The 23578-nt window shown below is 37.3% G+C and overlaps 1 protein-coding gene across 6 annotated transcripts in view; it reads right to left on the bottom strand.

Annotated features, from left to right (window-relative positions):
* The window catches only part of spdi (sperm antigen with calponin homology and coiled-coil domains split discs), a 371208-nt gene that overhangs the window by 72429 nt on the left and 275201 nt on the right, over positions 1-23578 (bottom strand). For all 6 annotated transcript variants that reach the window (XM_090399846.1, XM_090399843.1, XM_090399844.1 and 3 more), the window contains exon 11: positions 22160-22269. In XM_090399846.1, the coding sequence (XP_090255972.1) occupies positions 22160-22269 (110 nt within the window). The remainder of the gene's footprint in view (positions 1-22159; positions 22270-23578) is intronic.

Here is a 23578-nt window from a genome sequence, read left to right as displayed (position 1 = left end):
ATTTTTAAATTCTTGTTGACGCGAGGGACGGGGAATGGGGGAGGAATTGATTATTTTTTTGATACTGTGTTCGCTGTAGCCATTGGAGAGGAAAGTTCTGTGTATGTGGTTAAGTTCAGTAGTGAGGACGGTTCCACTGGAACAAAGATTGTGGGCTCTCTTGGTAAGGGTTTTAATGATGCCATATTGTTGTGAGGGGTGGTGGTGGGAGAGTTTGTGAATGTATCTGCCTGTGTGTGTGGGTTTTCTGTATACAGTGAAGGCAAGTGTATCATTAGGCAGGCGCGTGACTAAGGTGTCTAGGAAGGGTAAACAATTGTTCTTTTCCTTTTCCATAGTAAACTGGATTCTTGGATGTAGGCTATTGAGATGACAGAGGAAGGAGTCTAAAGTGTCTGGGCCATGAGGCCAAATGGAGAACACATCATCTACATATCTTAGCCAGATAGAAGGTTTGAGTTGGGCTGAGTCTATGGCTCGTTTTTCAAAATCTTCCATATAGAAATTGGCAAGGGGGGGTGAGAGGGGGGAACCCATGGCAGTTCCTTCTATCTGCTTGTAGATTTTTTTATTCCAAGAGAAATATCCAGAGTTGATGGCAAAGGACAAGAGATCTAATATGTCAGAGGGGAAAACGTTTTCTAAGAGAGATAAAGTGTCAGTTAAGGGAATATTGGTAAACAAAGAGGAGATATCAAAGCTTACCAATATGTCTGTATTGTTCAAGGTTAAATTTTCTGTGAGGGCTTTAAAGTGGGTCGAGTTTTTTATATAGGAAGCTGAATTTCTGGTGAGGGGGGACAGAGAGGTGGCCAGCTGTTTACAGTCTGTAACAAGGTGCATTGGTGGCATCTACTATAGGTCTGAGTGGGGAATTGGGTTTGTGGATTTTTGGTAAACCGTATATTCGGGGGGGATGGGAGCGGAAAGGTTTAAGTTTTTTTGTGACGTCAGGAGGTTACTTTTTTAAGTAAGATTTTTAATTTCTTAACTTGTGTTTTTGTGGAGTCGTGTTCTAGCGGGATGTAGGTAGCGTGATCGCGTAGGATAGTATTCATTTTACGATTGTATTCGCTGGTATTAAGAACAACTGTGGCATTACCCTTATCCGCTCTGGTGATGACGATACTTTTTTCTTTGCGTAGTTTCTGGAGAGCCATGCGCTGGGCATAAGATAAGTTTCTTGTATCCCGACATCTTTTTAAAAAGGCCAGCCTATTTAGTTTTCTAGACAGTCGTAGTTTTGACTTACCGTATTGCTTGGATTTACGTGCTAAATCTTCTCCATGGATGATTAGAATTCTTGTGTAGAGGTTTAAGTTTTGTAAGTTTTTGTGTGCATGTTACATTAATTGTCTTTGTAATCCCCGTAGATGTCCTAGTGACTAGCACGAAATATAGGAGTATTAAATTCTAATTTAATTCTTTTTGAGTGTTGTAAAAAATCCATTAAACCTCCAACATAATGTCCTCACAGCACTTAAGCCTCTACACAAGAATTCTAATCATCCATGGAGAAGATTTAGCACGTAAATCCAAGCAATACGGTAAGTCAAAACTACGACTATCTAGACAACTAAATAGGCTGGCCTTTTTAAAAAGATGTCGGGATACAAGAGTGATACCGAAATGCGTTAAAATGAAGACCAATTTCCATTCCAAAAAAGCACTCCGTATATATAAACATGCCAGCTTAGCATTACTACACGAGCAAATCGCCTCTACTCGTGCCACCCTCGCATTGACGAACGCCGCCATTGGCTCCTTACATACAGAGCTCTCCACCGTTCTTAACCCTGAACTTTGGTCGATTCTCTCTGACATTTCGGAAACTTCCGCACAGAGAGAATTTCAAAAAATAAAAATCAAACACGTCAAGAAATACAGCAACCTGGTTAAAGACAAACCACAACCACAAATTCAACCGCTCCAGACAGTAATTAACCTCTCTTCCAAAAGGCTCAACGAGGATGCCGTCAGCGCCCTTGGCCTCGGCCGTAATTTTGCCGTCGCCCCGAAAGAAGTGCCGGTGCTCGATGTAATGGTTAACATCGAACAGGGGATCGGTCGCTTACCGTCGGAGGTAGCCAACGACATCAGACTCGACGTAGCCAACATCCTTGCTCACTCTTCGCCTCCAAAAAGTAACTTATCTTATGCCCAGCGCATGGCTCTCCAGAAATTATGCAAAGAAAAAAGTATCGTCATCACCAGAGCGGATAAGGGTAATGCCACAGTTGTTCTTAATACCAGCGAATACAATCGTAAAATGAATACTATCCTACACGATCGTGCTACCTACATCCCGCTAGAACACAACCCCACAAAAACACAAGTTAAGAAATTAAAAATCTTACTTAAAAAAGTAACCTCCTGGCCCCCTGACGTCACGAAAAAACTTAAACCTTTCCGCTCCCGTCCCCCCCCGAATATACGGTTTACCAAAAATCCACAAACCCAATTCCCCACTCAGACCTATAGTAGATGCCACCAATGCACCTTGTTACAGACTGTCTAAACAGCTGGCCACCTCTCTGTCCCCCCTCACCAGAAATTCAGCTTCCTATATAAAAAACTCGACCCACTTTAAAGCCCTCACAGAAAATTTAACCGTGAACAATACAGACATATTGGTAAGCTTTGATATCTCCTCTTTGTTTACCAATATTCCCTTAACTGACACTTTATCTCTCTTAGAAAATGTTTTCCCCTCTGAAATCTTAGATCTCTTTTCCTTTGCCATCAACTCTGGATATTTCTCTTGGAATAAAAAAATCTACAAGCAGATAGAAGGAACTGCCATGGGTTCCCCCCCTCTCACCCCCCCTTGCCAATTTCTATATGGAAGATTTTGAAAAACGAGCCATAGACTCAGCCCCACTCAAACCTTCTATCTGGCTAAGATATGTAGATGATTTGTTCTCCATTTGGCTTCATGGCCCAGACACGTTAGACTCCTTCCTCTGTCATCTCAATAGCCTACATCCAAGAATCCAGTTTACTATGGAAAAGAAAAAGAACAATTGTTTACCCTTCCTAGACACCTTAGTCATGCGCCTGCCCAATGATACACTTGCCTTCACTGTATACAGAAAACCCACACACACACAGGCAGATACATTCACAAACTCTCCCACCACCACCCCTCACAACAATATGGCATCATTAAAACCCTTACCAAGAGAGCCCACAATCTTTGTTCCAGTGGAACCACCCTCACTGCTGAACTTAACCACATACACAGAACTTTCCTGTCCAATGGCTACAGCGAACACAGTATCAAAAAAATAATCAATTCCTCCCCCATTCCCCGTCCCTCACGTCAACAAGAATTTAAAAATGCCATCACCATACCCTACGTCCAAGGCACTTCGGAAAAAATAGCCAAGACACTAAAAAAGTATAACCTACACACAGCATATAAGCCCTACCGCAAACTTGCTACCCTTATCCGTTCTACGAAAGATCAGCTCCCTCCTCTCTCTCTGCTTGGAGTTTACAAAGTACCCTGTTCCTGTAAGCTTGCGTACTTTGGACAGACAGGCAGATCAGCATCCATCCGTCTGGAGGAACACAAGTCGTACATCGTTAAACACAACTATGGCCACTCAGGCTTGGCTGACCATGTTTTGGACACCACCCACAGAGTATCATGGAAGAAAACCACCATGCTCCACCACAGCAAATACAAGAAAGAGAGACTTTTCTTAGAAGCAGCAGCAGCTCTCAGAAACCAACCAAATCTTAACAAATACGGTTGCATTAAGCTTCCAAAGATTTGGGAAACACTCATCACCAGAGGTCCCACCTTACGTTCCAGGCCACCTACTACCGCCCTTAGAGGGCGCTCCACCTAGATAGGACTTTAGTGTCACCCACGTGGTTGGGCTTAGTATTGTAAGTTTTTGTGTGCATGTTACATTAATTGTCTTTGTAATCCCCGTAGATGTCCTAGTGACTAGGACGAAATATAGGAGTATTAAATTCTAATTTAATTCTTTTTGAGTGTTGTAAAAAATCCATTAAACCTCCAACATAAGAAGCAGGCAAATAACCATAAATATAATAGTTTGTTAAGAGGAGTAACATGGGATTTTTCCCAGAAATAATATCCATTATTATTATTATTTTCCTAGACAAACACATTCGCCATTTGCACTTTCACCACCTTCTAAAGCATGCATTCCATGCTCCTATTACTTGCTTTTTGACTTCTTACTCATTACTTCCTTTTGCAACTGCCAGGGATAACCCCTTGTCCTTCTTCCTTCCTCTCATTCAACTGTATGAAAAATGTTCCCAGTGTCAATCTGATAATAGTAATCTTACAACAGCTTAAATGTCTCAATCATGCCTACTTTTGTCTTCTATAAACTAAGATGTGTAGTCTGCATGCCTTCAGTTTATCCTCATAACTAACACTGTACAGTCCTCATATCATCATCCATTTCTCCATCCTCTCCAAAATTATTTCATCTCCTTAAAATCCTGGCAAACAGATATGAACAGAGAAATCTAGATGTAGTCTGATCAAAGCTTAATACAATGGGACCATCATCCTTTTATCTCTAGTGGTCAATGCTCTCCTCAATACTGCAGCAATTCTCTGAGTTGTCTTGAACATTCTCTGCAATATGTGAACTTCAAATTTCTATCTACAATCATTCCAAGATTCCTTGGTTCCTTTACTTCTTTCAATATAACTCCACCAAGTAAGTATGAATAATCTCATCTGCAGATACCAAATTTCAAAACCTTACATTTAATTGCATTAAATTGATATCTCCCAATGATTTACTCACCTTTCCAGCTTATTCAAATCATCTTGAGGAGCAAAAACATCAGCACTATTACTAATAACCTTCCAAAGCTTCACATCAACATCATCTGACAACGAGTTCCAGTACTAACTCAATGGAACTCCACTTGTAACTTCCTACTCCCTGATATGACACCCCTCCCCCATATACAATTCTGTTATATCTATCAGAAAGCTAATTACCGATCCAAACCCATGTATTGCAACTTAAATACCATCTTGTAATGTAGCACCCTGTCAAATACCTTTGCAAAACCAAAAAAAAAAAAAAAAACAGTGTATGCCTTACCCTCTTCCACTGTTCTTGTTACTCTATTGTGAAAGACAGCCAGATTATTAAAACTAGAGTACTTCTTAACAAATCCATTTTTGCCTTGCATAAATAACATCACCCTCATCTGCTCAATTCTGTATATGGGTTCTTATCGACTTCTCCAAACTCTTAACAACTACAAAAGAAATACAAACTGCCTACATTGTGATGCCCCCCCCATTCTATCACTACACTTATGCAATGACACTTTCTTACCCTCCTTCACTCTCCAGAAATTTGCCCTGTTGCAAGACTTTCACTAAACAGCCAGATTAATGGCAGTCAGTTCCACAGCACATTCCCTTAAAAACTGGTAAAATTGCATCAATCCCTCCCCCCACCTCCACACACACACACACACACTTACTGACATTCACATACTTAGTATTCAGAATACATTATTTCACTGAGCACTAAAACTTCACCTTTCTTTATCCCTCTGGGAATAATGACTACTTTACCAGGTTGGAATGCTCTAATAAAGTGATCATTAAATAATTCAACTATATCATCTACCTTGATCACCCAAGTCCTGGCTCCATCTAGCAAAGTAATCCAGCCACAATTCTCTTTCCTTCTACTGACCATATAGCAAAAAAACTTCCTTGAATTGCAGCACTAGTTTCCTTTCAGATTCTATTTATAATTTCCTTACTATAATAGTCGCTTTCCTAACCTGAGCCTTATATTCCTCATGCAACTGTTATCTACTTCTCTCTCTCTGGGAATAATGACTACTTTACCAGGTTGGAATGCTCTAATAAAGTGATCATTAAATAATTCAACTATATCATCTACCTTGATCACCCAAGTCCTGGCTCCATCTAGCAAAGTAATCCAGCCACAATTCTCTTTCCTTCTACTGACCATATAGCAAAAAAACTTCCTTGAATTGCAGCACTAGTTTCCTTTCAGATTCTATTTATAATTTCCTTACTATAATAGTCGCTTTCCTAACCTGAGCCTTATATTCCTCATGCAACTGTTATCTACTTCTCTCTCTCTCGCTCTTTATATGCATTCTATAATTCTCTTTTTCGTTGAATCACTATCATCTTCACTCAATCTGCCACTGCCATCAACGATTTTTTTTTAAGTATTTCCCATGCATTACTATCTTCTCTTCCTTCAAATTCTTTCATCCACTGTACTGCTTCAAGCTAGTTTGCTTTCAGCTGATACTTGCCTTATAATTCCGCATAAATTCCTTCCACCCTGATAATTCTACAAGCCTATTCATCCTACAAGTCAAAACTACATGGATACTCTCACCAACTAGGGGGAATGGGGGAAGTATGTCATCTCAGTCACAATCAGATACTTTGATATATGACCAAGTCCAAAACTCCAGATCCTTGTGTTCTCTCCACTACATGCCACTTAAGACAGTTGTCCCTCAAGAAGTCCAATAATTCGGTTCCCTTAGTGTTGTATGCTGCTTCCTCTGCCCAGCTGATACTGCTATAGTTGAAGTTACCCATAATGATCACTTGCTTTGCACTTTCCAACTAATTCTTGATCTATAGCAGCATCCCACTAAATATTGTCTTATAAACTTCTATTTCACACCATATACTCTCAAAGACATTAGTGTCATTTCCACTATGATTCTCTACCCTGAGAGAGGTACAGTTCATCTCTTATGAGTAATACTCCACTACTACATTTACTTTCCCCACACTGCCAAAATATAATGTACCCTTCAATTTCTATCCATTTCAGAACATCCTCTCAGCAAGTTTCACTGATACTAACAATCTTTGGAAAGAATGCGAGTAAATTAACGATATAAACTCATTCCATTTATTCCTAATGCATCTGGCATTTGCATACAGAAAAAAATAATGCAACATCAGTATTCATATAGCTATTATTACTCTTTGCATACTCCACTTGGCTCTGTAATATAGTATATATCTTTTCATTTCTTATGCAATTACCTCTGATGAAGCCATTCCTGCTACATTCCACACTTTAAATTCTAGTTCCCCTGCTAACACACTCACTCCCCCCCCCAAAAAAGCCTCTTCAAATGCCTGCATCTTTCTCTGTTCAAATGTAATCCATTTCTTGCATACAGATCTTTTAATCCTCAAATATACTCCACACATTCATTCTTCTTCCATTTCAAATAACAATGCCAAATTATTCAAAACTGCAACTGAACCAAAACTGAATTAGCTAAACAAATTTCACTGAAATCCTAAATACCAAAATTTCATTGAATTATGTCCAGCTAGAGTGGCGTTACCAGTGAAGTACAGTCGACTCTACCTTCTCAAGGTGTAGCCTGTTTTCATCAAAGGGCTCTCTGGAATTTTCAGTGAACATTCCTATTGTCAAAGAATTTAAATGCAAGTATTGCTAACAACACCCACTAAGTGGTAGATGACCATTCACCGTGAAACACTATCGCCTTGCTTATTAGGTGCCTCAAGTGGTTGATGTCATGTTTGGTTTCCAGAATGTATGTGTGGAGGGAATCTGATTTCTCACTCCCCTTTTAGAATATGCAGTATGAGTGACACCCATCAAGGACATATTGCACATAATGTAGAGAACTTCAGCCTCACCTCTATTTTTGAGAATTGTGGATCACAACCCTCAAAAATGAAGGAGAGGGTGAAGTTTTTTCTTTTCTTTTTTTTTGAGGGTCACATCAGATTGTGCACACTGCTACTCAGCTTTCTTCCAGCATCATCCGGCAATGTAGGTGTCAATGGGTCACATCTATAAAAGTTTATCTCCACTCACTGCATGCCACCCTAATTCTCCCTCTCATTTGTGAATCATCATCATGACAGTAAGATAAAAACAGATAGATTACCCAGTCTCTTCAACTTCTTATCACTGAAGCTTAATTACCTGCAGTCCAACTAACCAAACAGTCAAGTCATGTTTCTTGATTACTTTAATGTAAATTCCAACTAGCTCACATTTTACAATCTGACTGAACAAGTTGAAAGAGAAACTGAAATATTTGGTATGCAATGATCTAAAGCAAACTGTTTAGCTACCAACCAGAATAGCAGACAATCCTCTCTACTCACCCAACATTCTAGATCCATTTATTCTTCATTAATTCTCCTCTTTGCAACTTAGACCATAATAACATATGTTTCATTTCTAGTGGAACACTCCTCCCACTACTACAACATGCCAAGTGGAAAGGTCTGAGATTTTTATTTCTCATTTCTATGATCAAACTACTGTTTCTGGTTTCCAGACAGATACTCGCTGTGATCATTACAGAAATTAGCCTGCTGGAATGAAGACTTTCATTTCTCACTCCATTCAAAATTCCTACTCAATATCTAAACATGCAGAATGACCAAGAAATGTGCCAAGACAACTAGTTTAAGAAGAAAAAAAGGAAACTGCATACTGCAAGTGGCTTCAAATGAAAGCTCCAGCTTCATAATCAGCCTACAATGAATCCCACAACAATTGCAAACAACCATTAACAAACCTGATTCTGAAAAAAAAGCTAAATACAGGAACTACACCTCTTGCATAAATTTCCCACTATGCTTTCTTGGTTATTTGCAAAGACAGCTTGACACAATTTCTTTCCATTTGTGCTCCACCCAGTGGTGAGCTATAAATGGGCTCGCTCGAGCCCTTTGCTAAATTTTTCTCAAATTTGCGAGCCCCTTGTTCTTCTTGTTTACTTTACTTTTTACAAAAAAATTTTTTTTTAAAACATATTAAGCGACAAACTCATACAGTAACCTAACAGAAATTAGTCTATTTGGCAGTGTATAGATTATTTGGAATTGTTGTTTCAACTCCTCTATAACGAATGTGCCCAAATTTGAAAATAAAATTAGTGCATGCACTATTTTTATCCTTCTTCCTTCTGGTAGCCAATCGTATGGTAAAACCAGTAGCCTTTCATACTTCTTGATTGGAATTTGTATACAAGCTGTATTAATAAAAGTTTTTGTGTGAAATATAGCTTTTTTTTTTTTTTTTTTTTTTTTTGCTCGACAATGCGAGCCCTTTGTTAAAATTTCCATAGATCACCATTGGCTCCACCTCTTTCTAACCTGGATGGTATTATTGCAACAACACCTAAACACAAAGCTGACCCTCTGGTATTATTCTTCTTCTCTTCTAACCACTAAACAGATGACCAAGGCAAATCACCTTCAGCTATAACAGGAACAATGCAACAACAGTGAACTTCGTCACCTGGAGAACTACCATCTAATCAGTCACCACTAGTATGGATTCTCTGGCTTAAGATCTACAGTATTACCTAACTCTGGACATGTGCAATGGAAAAGTATAGAGAAACCGGTGCTGTTGAACTTGACATTTCCAAGACATTTGATAGGATGTGGCACAGAGCCAAATACCATCTTACAGTTTGCCTTCTACCCTTTATCTAAATCCAGGTATTTCTCAGGGATGTGTTATATTGCCTATTTTCTTTCTTGAATGGATAAATGACCTCAAAACATATACATGGATTTGCTTCTAATAACTCTCTATTCCTCTTACTCGCACAACATATTAGTCAAGCATCTGAAGGGTTGAAAATTTTCTACAACCAGTGTCCTAAACACTGATCTCCATACTATCCAATGGGGTGATGAAAATGCAGTCACCTTCAATGCTTATAAAACGATTCTGCCCCCCCCCCCTTCCCCAGCCACAAAAATGATCATAGTTCTTCGCCCTTTACCTCTGATGACATTCAACTGAACAACAAGCTTGGATCTCTCTTGAACCGTTCCCTAGCTTTTCTGGCATACGGACATCACCTCTACAGCATTCTCAGCCTCCAAAAAACTTGGCATACTTTTTCACTCAAGAACCTCTCACCTGTCCAGCTACTAACTCAATACAAATCTATCTTTCTACCTTGGACTACTGCTCTCACATTTGGGCATAGCGCTGATGATTGCTTTGAATTTATTGCAGGATTTGGCACAGGCTGAGTATAAAGCTATGGTTCTCAAAGCTATATGAGACTTTTCTTTTTTTTCCTTGCCTCTTCTCTCCATGTGAATTTGTGCACATTTTTATGTTGGAACATTGTATTAGTATTGAGCAGAAATCCAATAAGTATTCGCCATTATTATTAGCTTTGCTCTTTTCTCCAAATTTTCCAAAATATTTTTGTTTCTTACAATCATTTCCTACTCTGCTATTTAGATTCCCCAACAAGGACCAACTTTTCCTTTTTCATTGTGTCAGTTGCTTTCTCTAAAGCCTCAAAAAATTCCTCCACTTCTACCTTAGTAGAACCTTCTGTGGGACCATAGGCACAAATAAGCCTCATTGTCCAGTTCCCCATTCTCATATTTGCCCACATCACTCTACTTGATAATTGCCTGCCATTCAAGAAGATTAGCCTTGTATTTAGTGTTGAATACTATGGCTACTTCTTCTTTTTCTTGATTTTCATTGCCTGAATATAACATTTTGTATTTATTGCTCAGAAAGATCTCACCAGTTTTTGTCTTTTTTGATTCCGTCACCCCTATTATGTCGATCTGGTACTTATCTAATTCCTCAGCCAGCTCCATTTCTTTGCCATTCAGACTTCTTATGTTGATAGTACCGATCTTTAACTCTGGTGATGTTGAGTTGGGGTGGGTTTTAGGATTTGTTCCAGTAGCTGACTTTTCGCTGTTCACCCTGGTTCCCTGGCGAAAACAACGGGGGCCTTGTTTAACCGGGTGACACCCCAGCCAGCATGAAATTCTGTTATGTTGTACCATCATTTTATATTGTGGTTTAAACCAATAAGAATACAATTTGGTCTGCTAAATCCCAAATTGCCAGCCCATCCTCGTTTGTTCAGTATCCAGGTAGATACCTAATAGAGTGCACCATGAGAAGGTGAAGATTGGACATTAGAGTCAGAAGCCCTGGTTAGTACTCTACATTCCTTTAAAGGCTATGTGGAGGTCTCCTCTCAGTTTTATGGCTTTGACCCTTAAGCACCCCGCAGTTGAGAGTTAAATATAGATACATAGAAATAAACCATTTTTGAACTTAACCTTATGATCCAGAAACAGAGAAATAGTAAAATGGACCTCCAAGGAGTCAATGACTCATCCATGTATGAGTAGTGGGTTGGGAAAGAAGAAACTTCTTTACACTTGATCTAAAGGCATGTGTGTTGTATTCTTTGAGGTGGATATTCACATGGAGATAGATATTGCACAATATAGCGGTAGCAGTGAGGAAGGAGGAGGAAAAGAAACTTGTTCTGTAAGTTTTGAGTTGTACTATGAAAGGATATTGGGTGGTAGCCGTATGTTTCAAGAGATTTAGTAGAGAGTGGAGGAATTATTAACTAGTTCATGTGAAAACTTACCATGGAAATATTTATAGAAGATACATATTGTAGAAATCAAATATCCAAAACTGGGTGGAATGAGTTAGTAAGAGATGGGTCATTAATCACTCTGGCTGCCCTCTTATAGTAAATCAACTATTTTTAGGATGTTCTAAGGGACCCTATCTCAAATGTCAGAACAGTATTTAATAGCTAGGGAAATTTGTGATTTATATAAGATTAACTGCTGTTCAGAGATGAAGTAACACTTCATCTCTGAACAGTAGTTATTATATCAACGCTTTATTATATCAACGTTGTCAATCTAATACTGGAAGAAACTGGTTCTTTTTTTGGGAAATAAGGCAGAACTAAGTTGTGCCAGCATTAAAATTGACAAGGTTATTTGATCCCTGTTGAAGGATGGTTTGGAGATCAGAAATGAAGGCAGTGGAGGTTGATGCACTGTAAAGTGAGATGATTTGTGTAGTGCAAGGTTTGTCAAATGAAAGGGAGGTTGCAAGGTGCTGTTGTCCCTGAAACTGTGCATTAAGTTCGTGGTCAACTGAAGTACATCACTGATATACATAAGAGGTTGGTGAGAGAGAACAGAGCCTTGTAGAACCCCAGCATTAGTTGCATAATCGGACGATAAGGAACTGTCTACTATCACACATAGTGTGCATCCAGTCAGAAAGCTGACAACCCAAATGCAGAAGTCATGGGACAGACCAAATGATGGGAGATTGCTTAACAGGCCTTTGTGTCAGACTATCTCCTGTTGATTAGCAGCAGAATCCATACTGGTGGTCATTTATTAGATGGGTGCCTTCATGGTAACGTAGAAGGTGAGTATTCTTGGTTCTCTTCATTACTTTAGAGAGGACTTAGGTAGAGAGCGTGGAAAATAGTTTTGTGGTAGTGATTTGTCATCCTTCTTGGGAATGGATTGAACATAGGCTAATTTCCATGCTATAGAAATTAGCCAGTGGAGTAAGCAGGCATAAACAGATGATATAGGACAGGAGTCAGTTATAATGCACAGCCCTTCAGGACAATCAGAGGAATACCATCAGGACCAGAAGACTATTTAATGTCTAATTTGGACAATATTCTTCTGATCTCTTTCTAATGAAAGGACAGAGAAGGCATTGAGTATTGTGCATCTGGAATGGTTGGGGAATATTTATCATGATCAGTTAGGCATGCATTGAAGAAAAGGGTAAAGCCAGGAGATTGGTTTTTTCTGTAGGTGATGCATTAATAGAACCATCTGGGTATGACAGGGGTGGAATGAGTGCTGGGTAAAAGTTATGTCCAATTGTTTGGTCAGACACCAAAAGGCTTGGCTGTTATTTGAACAAGATGCAAGTTTCCTGCTTTTTGCTCTTTCCAAATTTGCTTTGGAAACACTGATAATTTTCATGCAGCTGTTACGGGCTTGGATATAGGCACTAAAGAAAGATGAAGTTCCTGATGAAAGCCAGTTGTGATATACATGATTTTTTGCTTCTACAGCCTTGCATACCCTTTAGAGAACCAAGATTTAGATTTACTTTGTCGTACATTTGGTGCATATTTTTCATTGAAAGGCAAAAAACAATAGTCCAACTAAAGGAATGAGGTACAGAAGATGCAAAGGTCATCCCACTTGGCAATGTTATAGTGCCAGACTACTCTTGTTTCTTCTTTTAATCTGTTCTCATAATCTATATTCCATAATCCCAATATCAACTCTGTTACACTTCTTTGCATATTTCCACAGCTTCTTATCCTCTGCAAACCAAGGAGCCAAATCTACACACAGTAGTCCACAGTAGTATCAAGGCCTTGTAAAGAGGCAAATGATTTCCTTATCCTTACATGTTAATGTTCGTTTCAACATCACAATTATCCTCTGAGATGTATTTGTGATTTTTGCTGTGTGACATTTGAAATTCAACTTCCTATCGACCATAACTCAAACACCTCATCAGTTATTCCGAGAATAATCCTACCAACATAATAATATGCCACTGGATATCTTGCCAAAGTGTATTACTTTCTTCACTAACATTGAAATAAAGTAATTATTACTGTAAATGCTTATATCAGTAGCATTTCCGATTACCCTGCCTATCTTTGCATCATCACAAATAATTGAACAAGACCTGTAGCAAACTGCACATTTTTCTATTTTGTTTCTGTTTTACTATATGCCTTTTAAGAAACCAATACTAATCTTAAGCATTTGATTTTCCTTGTTAAGCTTGTGTCATTTCTTCCTGGTGGAACTGTTTATTAAAGGATCATTAATGAATAGACAACAACAACAACAATAGTCCAAGGCCTAATCCATAGGGTATACCAATGATCTCTTAAATCTGGTAGATTCATAACCCCCATATTGTCATCACCTGATCACTATCCATCAGCCACTTATCCAAGTCAATAGTTTATATTCCAATCCCAGTTTCTCCAGTTTATGCAACAGCTTTTCACTGGTATTCTATCAAATGGCTTAGCAAAATCCAATAGTATCACAGTATACTCATTCCCTTCATCTAAGCCATAACATTGTTGTAAAATATGAGCAAATTGCTAAAACATGACCTCCCTTCAATAAACTCATGCTGTTCTCTGCAAAGTAAAGCATGTTTGTCAAACTATTTCTGTATGCAAGTTCTTACAAATTTCTTAAATCTTCACCACCACTCCAGAAATAACTGTTTGTGCACTACCGTTGTACAACGAAACTACCATACAATTTTTCCATTCTTGTGGGATCTTATCTGAGCTAAGACTCAAATTATACAAACATGTCATGGGCATAGCCCATTCAACTAAACATTCCTTTAGAATATGTGCTAATATCCCATCTACTCTTACTGCTGAATTCATATCCAGGTCTTGCAACAGCTCTTGAACTTCATTCTCATGCATCTCTATCTCTTAATCTAATGAAGCAGTAGTGCAATACACCATGTTACAACTGGTTAACAGATCCTAGTGAAGTGAGCACTCTCATCATTTGAACAATTTCATCTTCTTCTGACATAAGGATACCATCTGTATTCACAAAAACTATGCTTCCACAATCATTCTTTCTTTCTTTTACTTTCAGTATAGCAATAAAATTCTTGCAGGTTGCTTTCGCCCCTGCACAGTCAGTTTCTTTTCATATTCCAATTTAGTTTTCTGTATAATTTTTGAGTAGATAATTTTTCTGACCTGGGCTTCATATATTTCATAACTCCTCTCATTCTTATTTTATGATATTTCTTCCAAATAATCTTCTTTCTTCTTATGGGCCACTTGCTTAAGATTGCAAATCTATTTGATATCCTTCCCATTCAGTAATTCATACCATGGAACCAAAGACAGTGTTCTCCTGAGTTTGTCATAATTTCTAGCTTTATAGTTAAGCACATAAGCTGCCTTAAATGGAACATCCATACAGTTAGCTACTTCCCAGAACACTGTCACCAACTAGTTGCAAACAGTTGCTTTCTTAACTGAGATCCCAGATCCCTCTGGCACTAAGATAGATCTAATATTATTTGGCCTTGAATTCCTTCTTTCACATTGCTAACATATATGCCACCCATACACGTTATAGTACTGATGTACTATAGGTTGATCAACCAACCTCTCATGTATGGGCCCAACATTAAAAAAAATAATAATAATAATAAAATAAAAAAAATACACACACACATTAATGAAACTATTGTTGTATTATACCATCATTGTCTTTTCATTAGCAAAAGGTTATCCAAACAGATGTTTGATGCCAGGATAGTAGGAAAAAGACTGACAGGAAGACCAAGAACTAGATGGATTGATGCAGTTAATTGTGCCTCTGAAGACTGAAATATAAGATCTGACAATATTCAAGTCCAACAGATAACAGACTAATTTGGAAGAAAGTTGTAGATAGGAATTTAGTAATAATGTAAGCTTTTCCTGTTGTGCAATCATAGTAATCTGTATACTAACTGAGGATATATAACAGAGAGTTGATGATGATATTGACGTTTGACTAAACTTCATCATCATCATCAAATTCCTGACATGCACCCTCAAGGGGGGTACAGGATATGATAGTACTAGATGAAAAATTTACATCATTACTAACTTCCTATCTACAATTTTCCTCCAAATCAGTCTGTCACTTGTCAAGACTCCAACATTATCAGATCTTATATTTCTATCGTCTAAGGCACTTTGTACCGTATCACTCCACCTATATCTTGGTCTTCCTCTGGGTTGTTTTCCTGCCAACCTGGCAGCGAACACTTGTTTTGCTAATCTTTCCTCACCCATTCTGTTCAAGTGACCATACCACCTGAGATTAGCTCTGCTAACGCATTCCTGGATGGTAACAATGTCAAGTTCTTTCCTAATATCCTCGTTTTTAATATGATATTGCCATTGATGCCATCTTTTCACGCCCCTAATCTTTCTCAGGACTCCCATATCTGCGGTCTCTAGTCTTTCGTCAAGTATTTTACTTCTGACCCAGCTCTCAGATCCATTAGTTAAAACTGGTTTGAACACTTTTGTATACAGTTAATTTAGTGTTCCGACTAATTTCTCTCATATTCCATATGAATTTATTCAATTGACTTCCTTCCATACCAGCTTTGTTAATTCTGTTGTCTATTTCCATATTTAATTTACCATCTTCACTAAAAATCGTGCCCAAGTAACTGAATTGTTTTACTTGTTCCACAGGTTCCCCGTTGACAACACGGTTGACATTTTCAACAATTCTACCTATTTTTATTGTGTTTGTCTTTTTAATGCTGACCTTCATACCATATCTATTACAACACTTATTCAATTTAGTCAGGGAATCTTACAAACTTGTAGCGGATTTGTTTAGAAGTATAACATCATCCGTATAAAGCAAAGAGCAGATATTAACATCTCCATTTCTGATATCAGGTTTAATACCACTTTCCTTCATAATATGATCCATATAGATAATGAATAACAGAGTGGATAATGTACATCCTTGTCTCACAACAGATTTAACATTAATCCATCTTCCTGTACTTCCTTCAATTCTAACTGCTGACTTACAACTCAAATAAAGACTAAGTATTGCTTGATATAATGCCCCCCCCCCCCCCCATCGACACCATATAACTGTAGCATATTGAATAGCTTCTCTCTTAGCACCTTGTCATATGCCTTTTCCAGATCTACAAAACTTAAATACAGATCTTTGTTATATTCCCATGCTTTCTCAACTATTTGTCGTAAAGTGAAGATCTGATCCTGACAGCCTCTATTTGGCCTGAAAACAGCTTGTTCTTCACCAAACTTTTCTTCCACAATTCTTCTCAACCGTTTCTCAAGTATACTTGCATATATGTTATCAGGAACAGTCAGTAGAGAAAGACTTCTGTAATTTTCACATTCAGTTTTATTTCCATTTTTATATATGGGTACTGTGAGAGCTCTACTCCAATCATCTGGAATTCGTCCCTGTGACCAGACTTTCTGAACTATGCAGTGCAGCTACTGTAAGGGTTTTATACCACCATACTTCAGCATTTCTGATCAAATATCATCTACCCCCCCTGCTGTCTTTAAACATTTCAAGCCTTTGATGGCTTTTTCTACTTCAAGTATGGATATATATTCTGGACTGTATGCCTGTTGAGTGTTTTTTAGAACTGTGCTATCACTGCTTATTTTATTTAGCAATTTTTCGAAGTAATTACTCCATACTTCAAGGATATCTTTTTCTCCTGTTTTCATGTAACCTTTATCATCTCTAATTCCTTTTACAGCACTCTTTCCTCCATTCCTCAGTTTCTTCAACAACCTCCAGAATATTTTGCCACTTTCTTGATATTTATTTTCTATGTTCTTGCCAAAGTCCTCCCATGACTTTTGTTTAGCTAGTTTTACATTGTGTTTCACTTTCTTACATTTGTTTCTGTGTTCTCTAAGAACACAAGCTGACTTATTTGCCAGGAACGTTTGATATGCGTTCTTCTTTTCCTTCACTGCCTCTTTTACTTCTTGTGTCCACCATGGAGTTGTGATTTTTCTATTCTTGCAGACAACCTCACTACATGCCTCTCTGGCTGAATCAATCAGGGTTTTTTTCAAGGCTTGCCACTGAATCTCCAAGGTTTGGTTCCTGTTCTCAAATTCTTTCATTTTTTTTTCAATAACCTTGTGTATTTTAGTCTACAGTTCACATCTGAGAGCTGCTCAACTTTTATTCGCTTTAAAACTTTCTTGCATCTTATTCTTTTCAATATGAAATTTCATTTTATCCTGCTCAAAACTAAATAGTGATCACTTCCAATTTCAAATCCTCTGCACACTCTGGTGTCCTGCACCAGGGAGAAAACATCACTATCAACAATAACATAATCAATGAGACTTTCTTATTCCTAGTCTCTTCTCTCCATGTGAATTTGTGCACATTTTTATGTGGAACATGGTGTTAGTAATAACCAGTCCATGTCCTGAGCAGAAATCCAACAGATATTTGCCATTATTATTAGCTTTGCTCTTTTCTCCAAATTTTCCCAAAATATCTTTGTATGTCACAATCATTTCCTACTCTGCTATTTAGATTCCCAACAATGACCAACTTTTCCTTTTTCATTGTGTCAGTTGCTTTTTCTAAAGCATCAAAAAATTCCTCCACTTCTACCTTAGTAGAACCTTCTGTGGGACCATAGGCACAAATAAGTCTCATTGTCCAGTTCTCCATTCTGATATTTGCCCACATCACTCTACTTGAGACTGCCTGCCATTCAAGAAGATTCGCCTCATATTTTGTGTTGAATACTATGGCTACTTCTTCCTTGATTGTCATTTCCTGAATATAACATTTTGTATTTATTGCTCAGAAAGATCTCACCAGTTTTTGTCTTTTTTGTTTCAGTCACTCCTATTATGTCGATCTGGTACTTATCTAATTCCTCAGCTAGCTCCATTTCTTTGCCATTCAGGCTTCTTATGTTGATAGTACCGATCTTTAACTCTGGTGATGTTGAGTTGGGGGTGTGCTTTCAGATTTGTTCCAGTAGCTGACTTTTTGCTGTTTGCCCTGGTTCCCTGGCAAAAACAACGGGAGCCTTGTTTAACTGGGTGACGCTCCAGCCGGAATGAAATTTTGTCATGTTGTACTATCATTTTGTATATCGGTTTAAGCCAATAAGAATACAATTTGGTCGGCTAAATCCCAAATTGCTAGCCCATCCTCGTTCGTTCAGTATCCAGGTAGATACTGAACCAACAGGGTGCACCACGAGAAGGTGAGGATTGGACATTAGGTCAGAAGCCCTGGTCGGTTCTCCACATTCCTTTAAAGGTTATGGGGAGGTCTCCTCTCAGTATAACTTAGGATAAGAAAAGGGATTCGAACTAGAACAGACAGGAAAGTACTGAACTTGGTAGTCAAAATATTAATAACAACAAGAGAACTTAAATCTAAGAAAAAAGAGGTCATATGGTATGGTGACTCAACTTTAAAATTTGTGCTTGCTGAGGGAGTCAGCACTTCTAGTTTCCCGGGAGCGAAAATTAAAAATATGACAAACGTAATTGAAAACCGAAAAAGAAAAGTAAAAGAGATGGTAGTTATGGTAGGTACAAACAATTTAAGTAGTGGCAAATATAGTATGAGAGAAGATATGAAAGGTCTGTTGGAAGAAGCAAGAAAGAAATGTGAAAGAGTAAAAATTGTTGGATTACTATCCAGATATGACAGTACTGAGTTAAGAAGGAGGGCAATGATAACAAATGATTTCACATGGAGGCTGTGTAGAAGATATGGATGTGAGTTTTTAGGTGTGTGTGTGGGGGGGGGGGGTGTTTGATGGCAGAAAAGACTTGTATAAGAAGGATGGCCTGCACTTGAATTCATTTGGCAAGAGAAGCCTGGAGAATTTACTTCTTGGTATGAGACCTAATGCAGAGAGTCAGGGAAACTAGATCATCAAGGGAGGAATGGGAAAATATGTGTGAAAGTTCAACTATGGTATGCAAACATGATAAAGATATGAATATCTTCAAACATGGTTCTGTATGTGACAAAGGGGTGGAAAAATATGCTTTAGGTTTGGACGTTTTAAGTATGCCTGGGGAGGGAAAAGAGAAAATTCTAGAACAAGACAAAATAGATTGCATATCTAATTATAAGAATAAGCTAGGTGGTAATTTATTATGTCTGTACACAAATGTCTGGAGTATAAGAAACAAAGGGGTTGAGTTCGTTGCTTTATTGAATACAATGTGGCCTAAGATTGTTGGCATTAGTGAAACTTGGCTATCAGAATCAGATATGGTAAGTCGGATCGAGCGTAATGGGTATACTATTTTTAGGAATGACAGAAGAGATTCCTATCTCTTCTGTCATTCCTAAAAATAGTATACCCAGAAATAGAGGAGGAGGGGGTGCTACTAATGATATCAGATGACTTAAGTCTAGTTAGGGTAGAAACAAGAAAACAGTGATGGTAATAATAATGTCCAATGCAGCAGTGAGTTTGAGTCAATTTGGTGTCAAGTGGAGGTTAACAGAATGAAATATATAAAATTTGCACTTGCTCCCTCAGCAAGCGCAAATTTTAAACTTGAGTCACCATATCATATGACCTCTTTTTTCTTAGATTTAAGTTACCTTGTTGTTATTAATATTTTGACTACCAAGTTCAGTACTTTCCTGTCTGTTCTTGTTCTGATCCCTTTTCTTATCCTAAGTCCAGCCAAATGTCAATATCATCATCAACTCTGTTATATATCCTCAGTTAGCATACAGATTACCATGATTGCACAACAGGAAAAGCTTATAAATTCCTATCAACAACAAGTCCAACAGATAACAGAACAAATTATTCTGTTATCTGTTGGACTTGAATATTGTCAGATCTTATATTTCAGTCTTCAGAGGCACAACTAACTGCATCAATCCATCTAGTTCTTGGTCTTCCTGTCAGTCTTTTTCCTACTATCCCAGCATCAAACATTTGGATAACCTTTTGCTAATGAAAAGACAACGATGGTATAATACAACAATAGTTTCATTAATGTGTGTGTATGTGTATATTTTTTTTATTTTATTATTATTATATTTTTTTTAATGTTGAGCCCATACATGAGAGGTTGGTTGATCAATCTATAGTACATCAGTACTGGGGGTTCGGTTGCAGGGGATCAAGAAATGCATAGTCAATTTAGCCTTATGGTACCAAACGAATGATCATCATGGGGGACTTTAATTTTTCAAACATTGGTTGGACAGAAGAGAAATCTCATGACAAGAATGAAGAGGAATTTATTGAATTGCTGCGAGACAACTTTCTCAAGCAGCATGTGAAAGAAGGAACTTGAGGCCAAAGAGTGCTGGATTTGCTCATAGCATTAGAAGGGTCTCTGTCAAGAACATGGCTATTTTACCACCAACTGGTAATAATCATGCTGTACTTTCTTGGGAAGTATCTAATTGTATTGATGCTCCAATTAAAACAGCTTGCATGCTGAACTACAAAGCTGAAAATTATGATCAACTTAGGAGAATACTATCTTTGGTCCCATAGTATCAGTAACTGAATGGGGAAAATGTCAGCAATACATGAAAATCTTTGAAAAAAATGCTTAAATGAGGCAGTATCTGAATGTATCCCTAGTGTTCGAAGAATAAATAGGTTGGGAGTAAAATGGATGTCTAACTTTATTAAGCAAGAAATCCACAATAGGAAGATGATGTGGAAAGAATATCATGAGAATAAGAGTGAGAGGAGTTATGAAATACATAAAGCTCAGGCCAGAAAAGTAACAGATGGTTGAATGCAGATGGTAATCGAGTGTCAGAAGCTAATGAGATCGTTCAGTTAATGAACGTTCACTTTGCTAAGATATATCAACCTGGTGCATGTAACATAGTGCACAGTACTACTGCTACATGGGATGAAGAGTTAGAGATTCATGAAAATGAGGTTAAAGAGCATAACCTGGATAAGAATTTGTCTACAGGGACAGATGGAATATCAGCCCATTGGCAAAAGGAATGTTCAGCTGAATTGGCTATGTCTTTCACATGTTTGTATAACTTGAGTCTCAGCTCAGGAATGATACCACAGAAATGGAAGGAATATATGATAATTGCATTGTACAAGGGTGATGCAAAAACTTATATGTCTAACTACTGACCTATCTTTAAAATCTTCACTACCACACCAGTATCTCTGATGTGGTAGTGAAGATTTTAGAGAAGTTGGCAAGAACTTGCATACAAAAATGGGTAGACAAACATGCTATGCTCTGCAAGGAACAACATGGGTTTACTAAAGGAAGGTCACGTGTTAGCAATTTGCTCATATTTTATAACAAGGTTACAGCCGAGTTGGATAAAGAGAATGGATATACTATGATAATGTTGGATTTTTCTAAGGCATTTGATTTTTTTATGGGGTATCCATAGAAACTAAGTTTGTAAGCAATTAAGAAAAAAAAAGATGACAGCTAGATTTTTTTCTCACAGAGCAATAAATGAGGGAACAGTTTGCCTGTTGAAGTGGTGCATGCATCTAGTGTGAATGAGATTAAAAGAAGATATGGCAGCTGGTATGGTGACGTATGACCTTGCTTGAGTCCTTGACTTCCTGGAAGTCTCAGATAATAGTAATTTTATAGGAAAGAGTATCTATTTATTTAATGAATGGTTTTATACATTTCAAGAGAACATAAAATGAATGAACATGTTTTAACATGTTACCTTTATAAAAATGTCATTATTATTTCCCAAAAGTAAAGAACTAGTTGATCTGGTTTCTGAAGAAATGCTATTGATACTGCTAGTAGAAGAACTACGACTGCTTGCTGGTCCTGCAAAATATATAAACATGTATAAAAGGTCACACTGTGTTTTCCCCATTCATCTTATAATGATAAAACAAAATAATTAAAAAAAAAAGAAAAAAATACTTTATTTTATCATCACAAAATTCTGATATTTACCTTTCAACAGCGTATAGGATACGTACTATCATAGTATCCTATGATACTATGATAGTACGTAATTTAAATTTAAATTTAATTTGAATTAAATTTAAATTTAAATTAAAAATTTAAATTTTTAATTCCTGGCTTTCTATCAACAATTTTCTTCCAAACTAATCAGTTAGTCTCTAATGACCTTTGAATCAGTGCACATCCATGGCCAGAAACTAAAGAAAAATACAATAAAAGTTCCCACATTTAGGTGGTTTCCCAACAATGCTAAAGTTTATTAAGAAAAGGATATGACAGTGCTGAGGAATTTTGAAGTAAAACTTACATAAAGGAGGAGTGATACAATAGAGATTGTGGAACATCAACTAACAACATGAACAGAGTTAAATACATGATTGGTTTAGTTGGTTGTTTTATAGTTTATTTGGCACAAAAACCACAAAGGTCATGCTGTGCCATACTAAAGGTTACAACATTAGCATTTATAGAAAATTGTAAACAATATGTCTCTACAAGAATCTAGTTTCATAAAGCAGCATCTCTAGGTAAACAGAACTGCTGCAGAGGGCACAGCAACACACGAGGTCAGAGGTTATTACAGTAGTGCAAAAATAGTTAACAATATAAGTTAATACATAATATATGAAACACTAAGCCAAGGAATGCAGTATCTACATATATGTAAAATTATAATAGATGCCTTTATAGCAGTACAAAAATAGGCAAAAAGGGATTATTATACAATATGCATCAATGAAAATTACATTTGGCAATGCAGTATAAACAGAATTTAGCAATACATATAAACAGAATTACTAGAAAGTACACGAATAGGTAAGATGTCCTACAGCACTACATGATTATTCAAAAACTAAAGTAGTAAATAAGATGCATACACAAAATGTATGTTAAGTGATGCAGCATCTACATATAAACAATATTACTGCAAAAATTTCAGCAGTACATAAATAGATGACTATAGGTTAACATATGTATATACAAAACAAGTCAAGGAAAGCAGTGTCTACATCTAGTAAGATTACAACACATTATTATACTAATACTTAAAGAGTCAGAAAGGAATTATTATACAGCACTGATGCATAAAATTTAAGTTTAGCATTATGGTATTTACATATTAACAAAATTACAGCAGGGTGATACATATATACAAGATCAAAGC

The sequence above is a fragment of the Typopeltis vanoorti genome, chromosome 11, assembly GCF_054136105.1.
Source record: "Typopeltis vanoorti isolate ZY-2024b chromosome 11, IOZ_Tvanoo_1.0, whole genome shotgun sequence".
Lineage (NCBI taxonomy): Eukaryota > Metazoa > Arthropoda > Arachnida > Uropygi > Thelyphonidae > Typopeltis > Typopeltis vanoorti.
This window is presented reverse-complemented; position numbering and strand designations above follow the sequence as displayed.